At 33.2% G+C, this 18,902-nt stretch overlaps 4 protein-coding genes across 5 annotated transcripts; 1 reads left to right on the forward strand and 3 right to left on the reverse strand.

Annotated features, from left to right (window-relative positions):
- Positions 1-114: 114 nt before the first annotated feature.
- On the forward strand, positions 115-1,893 carry LOC110886288 (GDSL esterase/lipase At3g26430). 2 transcript variants are annotated; one of them, XM_022134070.2, is made up of 3 exons: positions 115-431; positions 978-1,187; positions 1,272-1,893. In XM_022134070.2, exons 1-3 carry the CDS (start codon positions 197-199, stop codon positions 1,406-1,408), a joined length of 582 nt encoding a protein of 193 aa, XP_021989762.1. In that variant the 5' UTR covers positions 115-196; the 3' UTR covers positions 1,409-1,893. The 2 variants fall into 2 exon arrangements, with proteins under 2 accessions (XP_021989762.1, XP_021989761.1); XM_022134069.2 differs by having other exon boundaries at positions 116-431; positions 978-1,893.
- Positions 1,894-1,914: 21 nt separating this feature from the next.
- LOC118479381 (E3 ubiquitin-protein ligase CSU1-like) lies at positions 1,915-2,286 on the reverse strand. Its single transcript, XM_035978381.1, has one exon. It carries the CDS (start codon positions 2,284-2,286, stop codon positions 1,915-1,917), a length of 372 nt encoding a protein of 123 aa, XP_035834274.1.
- LOC110886285 (E3 ubiquitin-protein ligase CSU1-like) lies at positions 2,283-3,533 on the reverse strand. Its single transcript, XM_035978382.1, has 2 exons — positions 3,295-3,533; positions 2,283-2,592 (listed from the first exon to the last, which is right to left on the reverse strand). Exons 1-2 carry the CDS (start codon positions 3,531-3,533, stop codon positions 2,283-2,285), a joined length of 549 nt encoding a protein of 182 aa, XP_035834275.1.
- A 1,311-nt stretch (positions 3,534-4,844) lies between these two features.
- Positions 4,845-16,430, reverse strand: LOC110883112 (endo-1,3;1,4-beta-D-glucanase). Its single transcript, XM_035978383.1, has 9 exons — positions 16,363-16,430; positions 14,387-14,399; positions 10,051-10,168; positions 9,961-9,982; positions 6,913-7,030; positions 6,712-6,802; positions 6,510-6,599; positions 5,493-5,590; positions 4,845-5,187 (listed from the first exon to the last, which is right to left on the reverse strand). The coding sequence occupies exons 1-9, from the start codon at positions 16,428-16,430 to the stop codon at positions 4,972-4,974; spliced, it is 834 nt and encodes a 277-aa protein (XP_035834276.1). The 3' UTR covers positions 4,845-4,971.
- Positions 16,431-18,902: the final 2,472 nt, after the last annotated feature.

Here is an 18,902-nt window from a genome sequence, read left to right on the forward strand (position 1 = left end):
GGTGCCTTAAATTCAGAATGTTCAATAAAATAATACAGATAATTATATTATTAATGAATTGACTTTTAGTGACATAAACATTCAACTTTAATTATTATTAGCAAGATGAGAATTCAAACTCCACTTCTTTGAGTGGTTTGTATTTACTTTCTAAACTGCAAATAATTCTCTCAGTGGGTTGATCTTTGTGATCAAAATGGAACTGATCTGTAAGCTACTAGTTTATGTTACATTATTATTTCCAATCTCCATATTATCTTTGCAGGAGTGTAATTTTCCGGCAGTTTTTAACGTCGGTGATTCGGGTTCCGATACTGGTGCTTTATTGTCGATGTTTGGAGAACCTGCTGCTCCTCCGCCTAACGGCGAAACTTTCTTCCATTCTTCTGCTGGCCGCGTTTGTGATGGCCGTCTTCTAATCGATTTCATAGGTAATATCCTGTATTTGTAATTCTTGATAATTCAGTTTCGTTTTCTCATATATGTTCCTGCTAGCTCAAAAAAAAAAAAAAAAAAAAAAAAAAAAAAAAAAATCTAGTTTGAAATCAGCTCATTATGCTGGTCTTGGTTTGTAAATGAGCCGAGCTTGAGCCAAAGTAATTTTGCTAATAAAATTTATGTTTATAAGTTATAACCCAATATCACTATATTAGTAAGCACACTTAATGTGGTCCATGAGCCCACTAGGCCATGCTAATATTAACTTTGGATTAAATATTAGAATACATATTTAATATTAATTTAAACGAGTCGGCTCGGGATTTATATGATCAGAGATCGAGCTCAAATTTCGGCTTAAGAAAAAACGAGTCGAGCTGGCTCGTTTACCTTAAAGCCCAAGGTGAATCAGCTTGGCATGACTTGCTCATTAAGCATCACTAGTTTATACTTTAAACTCAAATATAGTTTGTTATAACATGCTTGCACATAGTTTATTTTTCTTTTATGATAATGTTCTTTATTATTTTAAATTTTAGCTGAAGGTGTAGGAGTACCTTATCTTAGTGCATTTCTAGATTCAATGGGTACAAACTTCACCCATGGAGCCAATTTTGCTACCGTCGGATCCACAATCCGACGCCAGAACACTACTATTTTTCAAAGCGGGTATAGCCCAATTTCCTTGGATATCCAGTATGCCCAATTCTCCAATTTCTTGAAAAGGTCCCAAATAATCCGTCGAAAAGGTACTCATTCTTGCCTCGCTAACAGGAGTGACTTGTATACATCATGCGTTAAATGTAATAATACATTCCCGGTCATTGGTGCAGGAGGCGTCTTCAAGAACCTGTTCCCAGAAGAGTTCAAGTTTTCAAGCGCGTTGTACACATTTGATATCGGTCACAACGATCTCACCGCTGGTTATCAACTTAATATGTCTCCTGGTTATCAATATTCAATTCAGTAAAGTCACTAATAGCTTTTTCGAACTACAAGTCGATCCGTTCATCAACCATCTCTAGTTTTCGTTTAAAGACATGGACTGAATTCTAACTCACAGGATTTGTTGATCCGTTCTTGGTGTGTTGTGGGCACGGAGGAAAGTACAACTTCAACATTGCAATGAGGTGCGGTTGGACCAAAATGGTGAACGGTACAAAAACCATGATTGCAAAGTCTTGTGAAGACCCATCATCACGGATCATGTGGGACGGGCTTCACTTTACTGAGGTGGCTAATAGATGGATTTACAATCAGATTGCTGACGGGGCGTACTCTGATCCACCTATACCACTAAAGACAGCTTGCCATAGGATGATTTAAGGCGATTGCATATAGTGAATCCGCTGATTAAACCACAAAACTAGCTAAGAAAGAACCTAACCAAACCAGACAATGTGGTTCAGTTTTTATGTACGTTATTTGGTTGTGGTTCCGTTTAAATAATAATGATTGTGGTTTTAAGTGTATTAATCATGTGTTAAAACAATTTTGTACGATATTAAGTCTCACTAACCCTAATCCCGAACCACTTCCTAAATGCTTAAAATCTTTAGCTTCAAGATTATCCCCATGACCCGCGAACCCAGTCCCACCTTTCTCCAAATTAATCAAATTTCTATCTTTGCAGGCCTTGTTACAAACTAAACAAACCTTATCAACTGCCATAAACTTATCTGCACACTTCTTACAAAACACATGCCCACAAGAACTCAGACCCACAAGTGACAACGTATTAGTTAACGTCGCCTTGCAACTCGGGCAAACATACATTTTATCCAAGCTCGAAGCTTTCTTTTCATCGTTTTTATCCTCAGTGAAGTGAATGGAGAAAAGGGATTTCATTTTAAGCTTTTCTTAACCTTCTGGGCAAGTTGTGGAGGTGGTTGGAGCGTTGACTTTGACCGGAGCGTCATGTAGCAAGAGGGTAACCAAAATGCCTTCATGGTTCTTAGTGCTTCTTGTTCAAAAGATGTGGTTTTAACACTGTTTGCTCCGTGAAATTCGTTTCTGTCTCTGTTGAAGTGTTTGTCACTGTATTGTGGTAGGGCCCCGTGGTTTTGTTGATCGAATGCGTCGAGTTCTCTAGCTTTTTGTAGCGTTAATCTCTCTGTTTCTTGCTTTAGTTGAGAAGTATGTGCAGCTAGCTTCCTGTGAGAAAGAATACTATTGTTAGAAAGAATAACCATACAAGTGATACAAGTAACAATGAAAAACCTAATTAAATATTTGAAGTCAGTTTTAACAAGATGAGTTCAATTGATTCACCATCTATTATCCAATGAAACAGTTCATATCTAAACTAATCCCTCTGGGTGCTAAACGGGTCGTGTTCATAGGCTGACGGGCTTAACTCAACCCGAACCCGAAACTTTTAGACGAACCTGAAAATCGTGTCATACATATGAACCTGGACACGACCCGTTCAACCCGATTTTTTTCCACAAATTAATATATTAAAATTAAAATTTACTAAAAAAAACACAAATGTATATAATACAACTATATTTATGTCAATTTCTCTATTTAAGTTATAATAATTATGGCATAAATACACAATCTAATTTATCTAATTTACGACATAAAAGATATTGTAAAAATATAGATAGGTTAAATGGGTCAATCCGCCAACCCAACCCGACCCGTTTAGCTAAACGGGCTCACGGTTCTACCTGAAACTGACCCGAACCCGTTTAGACTAAACCCAACCCCACGAATTTCATGACGAAATTCACAACCCTAGTGATCCCTATCCCTAATTCATGATCTCAAATTCTCAATCACCAATTCACCACCTAATATGATCCAATCACGTAAGATAAAAAGCAGAAAATTATGGATATTAACAATTACCTTTGGATATCTTTCTTTTGGGACAATAAGCACTCAAAGATGCATTCTTTACAAAAGACATGACCTTTTTGACAGCACAATGGATCGATGAATGGTTTCAAGCAGAGAGAGCAAGCATCGAAGGGTTTGATGGAGTCTTTGCCGAGCCTCTCCTTCTGGGTACCGTAACCTAGCTTCCTCTTCTCATCGTACGTGAAGTAGGCTAGATCGTTGTTGTTCTTTGAGTGCCTCTGAGGCATCTTCCACACCACTTGATTTGTATTTCGAGGAGAATGATTCAGGATCGAATTTAAACTTAAAACCCTAGAAAATTGTGTGTCCAAATGGCTTAGCAGTTAAATTTTTCATACCGAATTATGTTCGATTCGGTACTTTTTGGCGTTTTCAGGGCATGTCTGGGTAAGCTTTTTGAAACAACTTATTGAGTTATTGGCTTTTTGAAAAGTCATAAGCTCTAAAATGATGTTTGGCAAAGAGGGTGTATGTGAGGGGGAAAAGCCAATAAGTCAATAAGTCACAAAATCCTGACTTTTCCAAGAAACCAATAAGTCAATAAGTTGTTTCAATAAGGTTACCCAAACATGCCCTCAGTATGATACCGGTAAAACACAGATTTTTATCTTCAAATACAGGTACGGTACCGAACATTTTCGGTACCGGTACTAAGTTTTAGCGATTTCCGGTATCGGTATTTTAGGTACCGGTAAGTACCACGCTCATCCCTACTCTATACCATGGGGTCGTTTTAGCCGTTTGGGAATCTTTGCCTTTATCTATGTTGTCAAAAGCGCGCGCCTAGGCGCCCGGGCGCAGCGAGGCGCACCAACAGCGCCTGGTGGTAGCTCGGTACGTTTTGTTTTAATAATAGAATCATGAAATAGTAACCAAGTTTCAATTCAGTAAAGTCACTACAAGTTGATCCGTTCATCAACTATCTCTAGTTTTCGTTTAAAGAGATGGACCGAATTCTAACTCGCAGGATTTGGTGATCCGTTCTTGGTGTGTTGTGTGCACGGAGGAAAGTACAACTTCAACATCGCAATGAGGTGCGGTTGGACCAAAATGGTGAACGGTACAAAAACCGTGATTGCAAAGTCTTGTGAAGACCCATCATCACGGATCATGTGGGACGGGCTGCACTTTACTGAGGTGGCTAATAGATGGATTTACAATCAGATCGCTGACGGGGCGTACTCTGATCCACCTATACCACTAAAGACAGCTTGCCATAGGATGATTTAAGGCGATTGCATATAGTGAATCCGCTGATTAAACCACAAAACTAGCTAAGAAAGAACCTAACCAAACCAGACAATGTGGTTCGGTTTTTATGTACGTTATTTGGTTGTGGTTCCGTTTAAAAAATAATGATTGTGGTTTTAAGTGTAATAATCACGTGTTAAAACAATTTTGTACGATATTAAGTATTAATCACCAGTCAAAGTGAAGCATCAACCTGTTGGACTGGATTGACTGATACCCGAACCTGAGCAAGTGGGCCGGGTCAATGGCATCTCTTAGGGAGAAGGGATGTTGACATTTATCTTAAGTTGGAGACAATTGGAGAACTTAATTGAAGATAATTATAAGAGTAATAGATAACATCTTTGGCCACACTTTATTTAATTATTAAGGATCTTCTCAAACATCTGCCTGCATCTCTCCTTCATTGCATGTTTATAAACTGCACTTACCCACGGATTTCCCACGGGAATTGACGTGGGAATAGTAGCAGTTTTCTAGTAGTGTTAGGTCTTTAAATGTTTTCCCAAACCAATCCACAAGATCCTGCTGAGCCTCTTTTGCAGATTTCACTTCTGTTGGATTGTCATCGTTATATCTAATGGCCCAACCATGGCCTACGCCAGGATATATTTTCACAAAGTGGTAAACCTGTGTACCCGTCCGTAAAAAAATATATTTAAGGGGGGTCTTTGGATGTAGTTTTTTAAAATGATATGTGATGCTAAATAATCAAAATCAAATAATCAGTTGTAATGGATTTAAAAAATAGTGTTTGGATCTGCTTCAATTGTTCAAATTAATTTTTGATAATTTAAGAAAGTAATAGATAAATTGATAAAGAATACATGCATTTATGTGTTACACTTTACACATTGAAAACTTTATATGGAAACTGGAAGATAAAGTTTTAGGTGCAAGCAAAATGTACACTTAGCATTGGTAAGAAAGATTACCTCATTTGCGACTAGTGCGGCCTCGAATTCTTTGACGAGTTCAGGTGGAGAAAATTCGTCGAATTCAGCACCTAGTATCGCTATAGGGACCTTAACCCCTAAAATCATCATATCAATCACATAAATATTTCATAATTTCAACAATTCTCAGAGATTTAAAAAAGTGATGGCTAAAGTAACATAGATAGGAATTATATGTTGCAAAATGGCTTTGGTCATGAATGTTTTATATATAACAGTGTGACATATATGATTAATAACAGATAAATGACTAGGAGACAAGTATCAAAGTAAAAGTTAAAATTGTGGAGAGAAAAAATGGCTATGCCATATGTCATATTTCAAAAGGGTCAGGTTGATTTTTAGGTTGTTATGAATTAGGTCTGCCAATAGTTTATTTTACATATCTTATAGGTTTCATCAATAACCAAAAATTTTAAATTAAATGTTGGAGGTTTTACGCATTAAGAATCCACGCCTTAACCCGTTTGAATCATTAACAATAGAATATAACAATCAACTTATTCGTAAGTAAGCAGGTCGAAAGTGGTGTTATTTTAGAAATTACACGAAATGATTAAACAAATGGTTCAAAAATTCAAACTAAATGACACCAACCTTTTTGTTGATAGATACTAGGTTTTATTCTTCAAAAAGTTTCAAGAACCAAGGGATTAGGCCAGGCGGGGCGGATGAAGTTCAACGCGTTATGGCTATTTTCAACGCGTGGGTTTTCCGTGATGACCACCGCCAGCATAAGTTTATAACGCGTGGAAGATGCACGCGTGACAAAAATAACGGCGTGATGGCCAGATTTTGTGTGAGGAATTGTTGGTTGGGGGGAAATTGTTGGGTGCGGTGGTGAGTGATGACCATTGCCACCAAAAAAGGTTGTGAGTGATGAAAAAATGGTTGATGACATGGCGGAACTTGATTGGTGCTTGTGAGTGATAGAATTCTATCACTAGGTGACCACCCCCTCCCCCCTTATGATTAATGTTGTGGAGCAAAACATACCCTTGATATCATCTAAAGTGACAAAATTAGGATGTAAGAGTGCTGCAACTTGTATTTCGGCTTCCTTTGCTAGATCTGCAACCGCCTTAGCTGTTAACCACAATTAATACTATTGAGCCAGCCAATTATAATTCTAGTAATAACATTATAGACCAACCAAATTGAATGTTAATAAGCTTGTTCGGAAGCTAGTCGATCTTACCTCCCCAACAAAAACCTGCAGACCCAAGTTTGGATATACCCTTCTCTTTGAGAGCCTGTACAACTGGTTTAGCAAATTCAACTGTTTGCTCCTACAGAAAAAAAAATATATATAAAGAGTAGAAATGGTATTTGACTTTCTATATAAATGGATTAACAAAATTTAGTTGATAACAAGATGTGGATTGAATATATAACTAACAGGTGCATGCTTTTTTGTCCAGTCATCTAACTGAGTTTCAGGAGTCCAATAGTCTCCAAATAAGAAATCAGGAACAAGTACATAATATCCAGCAGCTGCAACTTTGTCTGCAAGTTGCCTGCAAAGTTAAATGATTTACAATACACTCAAAATCCCATTACACAAGGGATCCACCAGCTGAATGAATATATAAAGTAAACTGGCAACAGGAAATGGTCTTTTAACAGATAAATGGTACCTCATCTTTTAATGCTACCTCTAAAAATTTATTCGGATTCATTCATGTATAATTTAATTAAAGATTTTCCACTTCTAAATATAAGAACCAAGAACTCTAACATTCCTTGATAAAAAAGTTAGAGAGCATATATAGTGTTGTCGCACCATCTTAGAAAACCTAAGATATGTAATAAACTAGAAATAAAATTAATATTTGTAAAATAAAAAGGCAAATTGGATTTAAATAATCCCAACTCAGTTATTGGCCGATAATAATCCGAACTGGTCCACTTTTGGCCAATAATAGTCTGCGTTAAATATAGCTTAACGGAGTTAAGTTTTTTTCCGAATTACAAACTGATGTTTTAGGGCTTTTGATTATATCGAGGATACGAGTTGATTGATGTAAAATTTAGCTCGAAATACTGCCCCAAACGACGAAAACGGTGTTTCAATTCAGGTGTTTAAACTTCCAATTAACAAAAATCAAGCCCTTTGAAGCATCGTTTCGAGGTAAGTTTTACATAAATCGACTCGTATCATCGTTCTGATCAAAATCCATAAAATATCAATTTGTAATTCGGAAAAAAAGCTTAACTTCGTTAAGATATTTTTAACTGGGGACTATTATAGGCTAAAGGTGGACAAGTTCGGATTATTATCGGCCAATAACTGAGTTGGGATTATTATCGGCCAAATTGAAAAGTTAGGATTATTTAAATCAAAATTTTCAAATAAAAAAACATCATTTATAAACCATTTATTAACATGAAACCGTTGAATTTACACATGTTTTTATTGGACCTGTAAGTATTTCTCATCCAACAACACTTGCAAACTCCCCTCACTTGTGGCCTAGTAGTAGGAGGCTTAGACTCAAATTTAATTCTCACTTATGTCATATAGGGGTGGATATAGACAATGGAGGATTTGGACTAGGCCTTGTGTGAGGTTCTCAGTTCCATTCCCGAACCCAATTGGGTTTTCGTCCCACCGTTGTAACACACTAGAGAGTTCTGCTCTTGTGGTGGCACAACGACTGTCAAATGACAGCCGACGGTATGGTTTCCCGGGGGAACACCCAAAAAGGCAAACTTTGAGGCCAGCGTGAGCCCGATTAAGACAACATAGTCTGGACAGAGTGGGGCAATACAGGGCTCTACGATTTAGAGAGTATAGTAACCTTATACATGAAGTTTACCATTCAAGTGCAAGGTTATTGTAAAAAATGTTAAAAGTGTGAGAAAGGTGAGAAATATTGTGGAGATGACATGTGTCCTAAATTTAAATTAATTCAAAAGGGTAAACAAGTAATTTTATCATTAATTCAATTAATTAAAAACTTCCCATAACCGCCACCTTAATTATAGGAATTGGATTTTTTTTAAAAGATCTCTATAAACACCATTCGGCATGTATATAACACCATTTAGCATGTATATAACACCATTCAGCAAGTATATAACACCATTCAGTAAGTATATCACACCATTCAGCAAGTATATAACACCATTCAACATGTATATAACACCATTCAGCAAGTATATAACACCATTCAGCAAGTATATAACATCATTCAGCAAGTATATAACACCATTCAGCAAGTATATAACACCATTCAGCATGTATATAACACCATTCAGCATGTATATAACACCATTCAGCAAGTATATAACACCATTCAGCAAGTATATAACACCATTCAGCAAGTATATAACACCATTCAGTAACACCATTTAGTAAGTATATAACAACATTCAGTAAGTATATAACACCATTCAGTAAGTATATATAACATCATTCATGGACTAAAAATCTGATCGAAACATATTTTTTCTCTATATAGGTATAGCAATATGGTACTCATATTAAAGATAAAAAAATGCTCGTTATTATGGTGTAATTTTTTTTTAAAAAATTACGTATAAAAAGTTATTGACGTTTAAAAAAAGACGAGGGGAAGTTACATGTGCATTAATGTTAGTTTCTTAATTTAAAAATGTTAAATTTACTTATATACCCTTAATCTAGAAAATTAATATGTTTAATACTAAACATTATTTACAATTTTGCCATTATGATCTCAACCATTAGATCTTTCTTACCTTTCTCATAAAAAAACCTTTTTTTTTTTACAAAAACCTCTACCTACCGTTCAAAAAAAAACACATTTGCAAATAAATGGTGTTTGTGTAATCATTATTATCAAGAACGATATAAAACATATAAAAGAAATAAGAATTTGACATAACTACAGACACATCTTGTACATTTATTCAAAACTAAAGCGGTCGTCCTTCCACTCTCATCCTTTATGTCAAGTTTATTAAGTTTTGCAATTAAATGTTATCACATGTCTAACACGTGATAGCACTTAACTGCAAAACATTAAGGACGACCGTTGTAGTTTTGAATATAACGTTTTCTGTAATATTTTCTAAGAAATTTAAAAACAAGAAAAAATTATCTTATTTAACTAATGAATTTAGTGTAAATAATATTAAATATAACAGATCCAATGACATGTATCATGTGATGATGCTAAAACGTAAAGAACGTTTTCTATAATTTTGTCAAAGAAATTTAAAACAACAACAAAAAAAAAAGCTTATTTAACAACTAATGAATGAATTTAGTGTAAATAATATAAAATATAACAGATCCAGTGACATGTATCATTTGATGATGCTAAACACCATATATGCCCAAAAAATAAATAAATAAATAGCAATCCCTTAGAAAACAAAAAAAAAAAAATCAATATTGAAGATTAATTTTACAAAAAAATTACTTCAGAAGCTGTTGTTGCTACAGGGAATAGTGGAATACCTCAGTTTGGGAGCTTCAAAACCTGCACAAAAATACCAAATATATAAGTGTCTAGTGAACAAAAAATCACAAATAAAATAAATGGATTACCAAATATATCAGAAACAAGAATAATGGCGGTTATGGAATCAGGATTGCCGGAAACATAGGAACTGAGTGATGCAATTTGCAAGACCTCACCACCGTCTTCCTCGCCAGAGGAGATAGCCTAGAAAAGTAGTCATTTTGCTACGGAAATTTCCTACGCAAAAAAATGTGTCGCAAATTCTGACACATTTACTACGCATTTCCTACGGAAAGAAAGCCTTGATTTTTTTGGCCAACTTGCTACGCACTTATGACGGATGAATTATATTTGCATTTGAATTATATTTAAACGTTTAATTATTATCATTATTAACTATTGCGTAAGAAATATGTAGTAACTTGCTACGCATTTTCAACGAAACTATTGTTTATTTGTTGGAATTATATTTATATATTGAATTCTTTTAAGTATTAATTGTTGCGTCAGAAATACGTAGCAACTTGCTACGCATATATGACGAAATATTTACTATGATACTTAAATTATATTTTAATGTTTAATTGGTTTTATTATTAATTATTGCGTAGGAAATGCGTAGCAACTTGCTACGCATATGTGACGAAACATTTATTATTATACTTAAATTATATTTTAATGTTTAATTGGTTTTATTATTAATTATTGCGTAGGAAATGCGTAGCAACTTGCTACGCATATGTGACGAAACATTTATTATTATACTTAAATTATATTTTAATGTTTAATTGGTTTTATTATTAATTATTGCGTAGGAAATGCGTAGCAACTTGCTACGCATATGTGACGAAACATTTATTATTATACTTAAATTATATTTTAATGTTTAATTGGTTTTATTATTAATTATTGCGTAGGAAATGCGTAGCAACTTGCTACGCATATGTGACGAAACATTTATTATTATACTTAAATTATATTTTAAAATGTTTAATTAGTTTTATTATTAATTATTGCGTAGGAAATGCGTAGCAATTTGCTACGCATTTGTGATGAAAAATTTATTACTATATTTAAATGTTTAATTAATTTATTATTGTGTTAGAAATGCTTACCAACTTGCTATGCATTTGTAACGTAATAGTTATAATATTTGAATGTTTAATTATATATATGTATATGTATGTACCCGTGTCTATATATATGTGTATACATGTATGTGTATGTACCAATATTTTACCAAATTTTACTTTCAAATACCAATACGGTACTATACAATACCATATCGAATATTTTCGGTACCGAGCTCATCTGTCAGGGGCGGATGTAAAGAGGAACAAGGGGTAGCCTCCGCTACCGCTTGGTCGGAAAATTTTTGACGTTTTTAGTGTAAATTTTGGAAAAATTTGACGTTTTTTCGATTTCGTTACCGCCTATTTATAAAACGTTGTTTTGGATAGATTTCTAAAAAAGAAAACCCGTAGGGCGACATTTTAAATATGTTTGTAACAAAATTTTAATTCGAAACAACTAATTCATTTGTCCGACCCGAACCTGAAATCCGTTTCATACATATGAACCCGAACCTGAACCGAATATTCGGAGGCTGACCTGAATCTGACCCGTTCAACCCGAATTCTTTTATTTTTTTCAGCAAATTAATATATTAAAATTAATATCTACTACAAAAAAACACAAATTAGATAATAAAATTACATTAAAATTAATATCTACTACAAATTAATATATTAAAATTAATATCTACTACAAAAAAACACAAATTAGATAATAAAATTACATTAAAATCATAAAATCTTATGTCAATTTCTATTTTTAACTTATAAGTATAGAATAAAATAGACACACCAAATTTAATTTATAACATAAAACATATTGTAAAAATATAATATTATAGAAATGGGTTGACCCGAACCTGACCCGTTTAGCTAAATGGGTTGACGGGTTCAACCTAAAACTGACCCAAACCTGTTTAGACTAAACTCAAATCCGCGAATTTCGTGTTTAGTTCGTGTCTTGTTTTCAGGTCGTGTCAGAAATTCACAACCCTAGAGTTGAGGCATGTGGTAAATAAATAAATATAAACACTCAAAATTTATGAAAATCAAATGTTAGAAAATAATCAAATTAAATCTATTCTACTTTTAAAAAAGTAAATACTTTTAGAAAGTAAAAAAAAAGTGACCAATAAGAGCTTTGCTTTCCCATCACACAGATCATGATCGTACGGCTCTCAGCCACTTCATCCAATGGATGAAAATACACCTCTAGAAACACATAATCTTATACACATACAAACATCACTGAAGTTTTTTCATTATACACATACAAACATCACTGAAGTTTTTCAAAATCAATTTTAGCAATGAAAAGGGGGAGCAAGCAGAGAAGAAATCAACTCCACACACACGCACACGCACACTCAACACACAACCACTGAACTACCGCCGCCACAGCGCGCCACCGCACCGCCATCAACGCACAACCACTGAACCACCGCCGCTACAGCATAACCACCGGACGATTGGTGGGTGTGGTGGTACGGTGGTTGTTAGTCTGTCGCTTCTTCCGCTGCAACGGGTATTTAAGCATTAGAGAATCATTAGCATTTGTTTTCTCATATGGGGTCATTCAGTTAAACAAGAAAGTGAAAATTGTTGAGTGGCAGCCTGAATGTCTAATGGGAGATAAAGATGGTGATTCAAGACCAGTAAAGATACACTTTCTTTAAAGTTTGTTGGATATCTTTTTACAAGTGTGTTAAATTGTATTAGTTTTGTTGTTTAATCATTTTAGAACACCATGGTAATGTATAATTCTTAAATTTATGTTATTGCATTTGGAGTGAATTTTGTAAAACAAGTTTTGTAATTCTTATAATTGTTTTACCAGAAAAATCTGGATTTTATTAATATTATTTATTTGCTTAAAATATTAATTCGTCAGAAATGTGTGACAAAAAAAAACTATTTATTTTTTTAGTTTGTTGGAAAAATGTGACAAAAATTATGAAATTTTCATTTTTTTTCTGTTAGTAAAGAAGGCGTAACAAACAAAAAAGTTGATTTTTTTTTTTATTTTTTCAATTCGTCAGAAATCTCTAGCTAAGTTAAAAAAATAAAAAAATTAGAAAACAAATTTTTGTCACAAAGGTGTCGCTAATTAAAAAAATTACAAAAAATATAATATTTATATTATCATAATATTATTACAAATATTAATGATAATTAGAAAGAGTTCTCGGAAATGTGTCACAATTTCCGACATCTATTTTCTGTAGGAAATGGGTAGGAAAAAGCGTAGGAAATGCGTTAGAAACCAGTTTCCTACGAGGTGTTTTCCTAGATACCATTTTTGTCACAACTTCGTAACGAAGCGTGGTTTGTGACGCATTTCTGACGGAAAATAGTGTCAAAATTTTAAGATTTTCTAGTAGTGTATTAAAGATAAAAAAATGCTCGTTATTATGGTGTAATTTTTTTTTTAAAAATTACGTATAAAAAGTTATTGACGTTTAAAAAAATACGAGGGGAAGTTACATGTGCATTAATGTTAGTTTCTTAATTTAAAAATGTTAAATTTACTTATATACCCTTAATCTAGAAAATTAATATGTTTAATACTAAACATTATTTACAGTTTTGCCATTATGATCTCAACCATTAGATCTTTCTTACCTTTCTCATAAAAAAACCTTTTTTTTTTTACAAAAACCTCTACCTACCGTTCAAAAAAAAAAAACACATTTGCAAATAAATGGTGTTTGTGTAATCATTATTATCAAGAACGATATAAAACATATAAAAGAAATAAGAATTTGACATAACTACAGACACATCTTGTACATTTATTCAAAACTAAAGCGGTCGTCCTTCCACTCTCATCCTTTATGTCAAGTTTATTAAGTTTTGCAATTAAATGTTATCACATGTCTAACACGTGATAGCACTTAACTGCAAAACATTAAGGACGACCGTTGTAGTTTTGAATATAACGTTTTCTGTAATATTTTCTAAGAAATTTAAAAACAAGAAAAAATTATCTTATTTAACTAATGAATTTAGTGTAAATAATATTAAATATAACAGATCCAATGACATGTATCATGTGATGATGCTAAAACGTAAAGAACGTTTTCTATAATTTTGTCAAAGAAATTTAAAACAACAACAAAAAAAAAAGCTTATTTAACAACTAATGAATGAATTTAGTGTAAATAATATAAAATATAACAGATCCAGTGACATGTATCATTTGATGATGCTAAACACCATATATGCCCAAAAAATAAATAAATAAATAGCAATCCCTTAGAAAACAAAAAAAAAAAAATCAATATTGAAGATTAATTTTACAAAAAAATTACTTCAGAAGCTGTTGTTGCTACAGGGAATAGTGGAATACCTCAGTTTGGGAGCTTCAAAACCTGCACAAAAATACCAAATATATAAGTGTCTAGTGAACAAAAAATCACAAATAAAATAAATGGATTACCAAATATATCAGAAACAAGAATAATGGCGGTTATGGAATCAGGATTGCCGGAAACATAGGAACTGAGTGATGCAATTTGCAAGACCTCACCACCGTCTTCCTCGCCAGAGGAGATAGCCGGGGATTTTGGCAGCACTTTGGGCCTGACATTGTTGGTTGGTACTCAATCAGGTTCTGCAGTGAGCTTAAACAGCCATTTTAATGTGTAAGGAAGGGACCCAGCAACCTTAAATTTCACGTGCTCAGATCTTTCAAATTGATTGCCATAGATGTAGTTGGTTCCACTCACCTGCTATTATAATGTTGATCGTGTTAACTGTTGTTTGTAAACAATAAGCTAGAAACTAATAGATAGAGTTATTTACATGAATGGTCGATGTGATTTATCGATATTGCAAGTATGATTCTATGTTTTTTAAAAGTTACACGGTTAGTCTCTATGATTTACTCAAATGCGATCCTTAGAGTAGATGAGCGTTAAGTTTGTTGTTACCCAGCTGACAAAAATGACATTTAAAACGTTTCTAGCTCGGATTTCATAATCTTAGGTAGCGTTCGTTTCATGGAATGGAATGGAATGGAATTAGGAAGTTTTTCTTTGTAAAATTGATCTTGGTTGGGGGAGGGAGGAATTTGAAATCCTTCACTCTAATGAAATTTGTGACTATTTCAACATTCCTTAGAAATCCTTCACTCTAATGAAGGAATGGAATGGAATGTTGAAATAGTCACAAATTTCATTGATTAAAGAAATTCATGGGATTTCAAATTCCTCCCTCTCCCAACCAAGATCAATTTTACAAAGAAAAACTTCCTAATTCCATTCCATGAAACGAACGCTACCTTAATGTCTAGGATCGAGCCTCAACACTTGTTTTCGAACAAAACACTTCTGCAACTCCATGTTGAACTTTCTCACACACAAAAACTGTTTGACCTGCACTGTTTCCGTTGGATTAATTGGTTTGTTTACGGATCATGGGTTGGCACATTATCGGGTCATGGGTAGGGGTCGTTCTATAATATCTTAGATTGTTGTATTAATTTGCAAAGTTGGATGCATGGAATAAAAAGTCTTCACGTACGGATGTTGCATATGGGTGGTAGTTGAAGACTAAAAGCACATGGGTATTATGTTTAAGGTTTTATTTAATAATAATATTAATTAGATAGACTTTGTAAAATGGTTGACCGAATTCTATGGTTGTTGATATTAAGCAGGCCGGTTCAAGGGGGAGTGAAATAAAGCATGAGCTTTAGGCCTCTATTTTCCTAGGGCCTCAAAATTCTAAGAAAATACTATATGTTGGTAATTTTGGCTTTGAGATTGTTAACATTGAGGTTTATGATCTATAATTATGCGTATACAAAGATGATATATGAATAATAGGATTCGTAGCAAATTTTTTTCGTTTACAAAAAGGGCCCCAATTTTGCTATTCGCTTTAGGCCTAGAAAAATCTAGAAAATTTTGAGCCGGCCCTGATATTAAGATTCAATATGTTGATTTGGAGATTCAATCTATGATTAGTGATGTTAAATCTTAGAATTTATTGATGTTAATTTTTAACTTATTGTATTTAACTTAGAATTTTGGGATACTAATTTTTTAACTTGTTGTGTTTTAATCTACTTGAAATTATGAATGGTGATGTAAATTTCTAATCTATTGAAACTTAAATTTGATATTTAGGCAGTATGCTTAGGGGAATTTCAATTTTTTTTCCAAAGAGAATAGTAATATGAAATGTGTCAATTTAGTGTGTTGTGTTAGTTGAAAGGAGTTATGACAATTGGTTGGTTGGTATGGTGTTGTATAAGGCATTTTTAAGTCAAATAAGCACATGTCTATTAATTGTTTAGCTATAACTAGTGAAATTATATACCTGTTATGATATGAGTTTTGTTGAATGATAGTTATCTCCTTCCTCCAATCAGTTTTTTTCTCAGTCATCTTTATTCGTATACTTGGCTTATAACCGTGAATGTTGTTCTTTGTTCCTCAAATCTTTTAAGTTTTAAAGCTTGGTGCTTGCCATTATTGTACTTTTACCACTTGATAGATTTATGGAGGTGATGTAGTGAGTTACTTTTTTGTCCATACTTATTATAAAAAGCAAAACAATGTTTAAAGATGGGCAGAACATGTAACATCTGTGAAAGCACTATTTGTGGAACTAGCAGCAACATATTCTGCATCAAATCCAGAGTTATAACTTCTAAGAGTATATGAATCTAGATATAGGACCGATACTTGAGTTCACATTAAGAAAGAGCACGATCATCAACAATCCACTTGTCAAACTCAATTCTATTGGGTCTCCCCTTTCTAACGATAGTCCACCTAACTTGATCTTTATTTTATAACCACATATTCTTAAAACACACACACAGCCTGAGCACAACATATCCAAAAGAACTTTGATACAATACATCTGAATCAACTTGATTTAACCGTATGTGATGAACCTTACCCAATCTCAACCGTCGAACCAACCCGAATTTTTTTATCTTCAAACATATGAAATTGGAACATTTTAAAAAGTGACCCCTTGGAAAAAATTCCTGGATCCGCAGCGTATGCGACTAGTTTTTTAGAATATTCTGCGGATTTGGGACATATATGGAGTAGATGATACCAAACTCATTTACCTGAACCTATTTAACTGAATATATTAATATATTATAAAAACTATAATAAATAGTATGTTGAATTTATTAGAAACCTGAAACTATTGAAATTAATAATTATATTAATTGATAGAATTGTAGTCGTATATTATGCAAAGCCTTTAAAACACCTAGCTTGGGAATGGGAAGGGGAAGGTTTTGGGTTCAAGTCCCACAGACGATAGGGGATTAAAGAAATTAGTCGTTTAAATATATATATATAGGGGAAGGTTCTATGCAGAACACTAAATATTGCGAGAACACGCAGAACAAAATTAATCACTCATTTTTTCAATCCTAAAACCTAAAAAGTAAATGAAAACGTTATAAATACAAGATTTATTGTTTCTCACACTAGAATTTAAAACAAAATATGAAAAATCTTCAGTTTTTAAATAACCTACACACATGTAGGTTATGTGTAGGCTAAATTACCTACATGTATGTAGACTATGTGTAAGGGAAAATATATGATTTTTTTATGTAGATATAATACACATATGAATGTAAGAAACATAAAATCTAAAAAATATGAATCTTAAATCCCAAAATTTAGTGATTTAGAGTTGTTCTTTTTGTTCTCGCAATAATTAGTGTTCTGTAATGATCCTTATCCTATATATATATATATATATATATATATATATATACATATATATATATATATATATATATATATATAGGGGAAGGTTCATTTGAGAAGAAAATTTTATTGAGAAGAAAAAGAATAAAAGGGTACAATTGTAAAACATTAAATATTTTTTTTTCTCATCTCATTTATTATTATGTTTGACTAATTAATTAGTCATTAAGACTATAATCCTTCACACTAAACATTTTTGCCTACACACATCAAAAGTTATCCTACACATTTCGAAATTTATCCTACACATATTGAAATTTATCCTACACAACTCGTAATTTATCCTACACACCTTGTATTTATCCTACACTATAAATGAATTTTTATTTTTATTTTTTTGTGAAAAATATATATCTTAAACATAAGTTACAAATTTAATATAATTAGTTATTAAAGATGAAACTACCAATTAATGATGTATGTAAGTTTACTAATATACCCTTATAGTTACATTAAGTACAAATATTAAATGAAGTCTAATGAAGCTTTTCTATTGGTTGAAATTTCTTCTTTTTTCTTCTTACAAAGAATTTCTTCTCATTTGAACCCTCCACTATATATATATATATATATATATATATATATAATATTCCAAGTCAGATTTTTTTATGAATTTAAGATCGGGTTTCTAGTACTATATTGTACTATATAGGTATCCTAACAGGAAATTTTTAACCACATAAGACCATAAATGGGTGTAATTAATATCCACACGTATTGCCGCGAACCCAATAGGTACTGAGTAATGGGTATTCCGACTATGTGACTAGGATTACCAAATATCATCCCATACTAAGGTGTTGTTTGTTTTTTAAGAGGTAAAATGTTTGTAGTGTGCAGACATTTGTAGAAGAAAAAGTGGACCAAACATTTGCAGTCTACAAAGAGAAGGCTGTTTGTTTTTTAACGTATGTAGACTTCTAAAATAGACCGGTGGTAGTGTACGAACGGTGATGGTGGGTGGTGGTGATCGTGATGGACGGTGGTGGGCGTGGACGGTGGGTGGTGGTGGACGTGGACGATGGGTGGTGGTGGTGGGTAGTGGACGGTGGTGGGTGGTGGGTGGTGGACGGTGGTGGTGGTGCTGGACGATGGTGGTGGTGGACGGCGGTG

This window comes from Helianthus annuus, chromosome 10, assembly GCF_002127325.2.
Source record: "Helianthus annuus cultivar XRQ/B chromosome 10, HanXRQr2.0-SUNRISE, whole genome shotgun sequence".
NCBI lineage: Eukaryota > Viridiplantae > Streptophyta > Magnoliopsida > Asterales > Asteraceae > Helianthus > Helianthus annuus.

What these genes read in the sequence shown, in the direction of transcription:
- LOC110886288 (XM_022134069.2), top strand. Translation starts at nt 197, where the DNA reads ATGGAACTGATCTGTAAGCTACTAGTTTATGTTACATTATTATTTCCA. An exon ending in TCTTCTAATCGATTTCATAG is followed by an intron (nt 432 to 977) that starts GTAATATCCTGT and finishes TTTAAATTTTAG; the next exon opens with CTGAAGGTGTAGGAGTACCT.
- LOC110883112 (XM_035978383.1), bottom strand. Translation starts at nt 16,430, where the DNA reads ATGACTGAGAAAAAAACTGATTGGAGGAAGGAGATAACTATCATTCAA. An exon ending in TTTGAAGCTCCCAAACTGAG is followed by an intron (nt 7,031 to 9,960) that starts GTATTCCACTAT and finishes TTAACTTTGCAG; the next exon opens with GCAACTTGCAGACAAAGTTG. An exon ending in TGCAGGTTTTTGTTGGGGAG is followed by an intron (nt 6,600 to 6,711) that starts GTAAGATCGACT and finishes TGTGGTTAACAG; the next exon opens with CTAAGGCGGTTGCAGATCTA.
- LOC118479381 (XM_035978381.1), bottom strand. Translation starts at nt 2,286, where the DNA reads ATGAAATCCCTTTTCTCCATTCACTTCACTGAGGATAAAAACGATGAA.
- LOC110886285 (XM_035978382.1), bottom strand. Translation starts at nt 3,533, where the DNA reads ATGCCTCAGAGGCACTCAAAGAACAACAACGATCTAGCCTACTTCACG. An exon ending in CAAAAGAAAGATATCCAAAG is followed by an intron (nt 2,593 to 3,294) that starts GTAATTGTTAAT and finishes TCTTTCTCACAG; the next exon opens with GAAGCTAGCTGCACATACTT.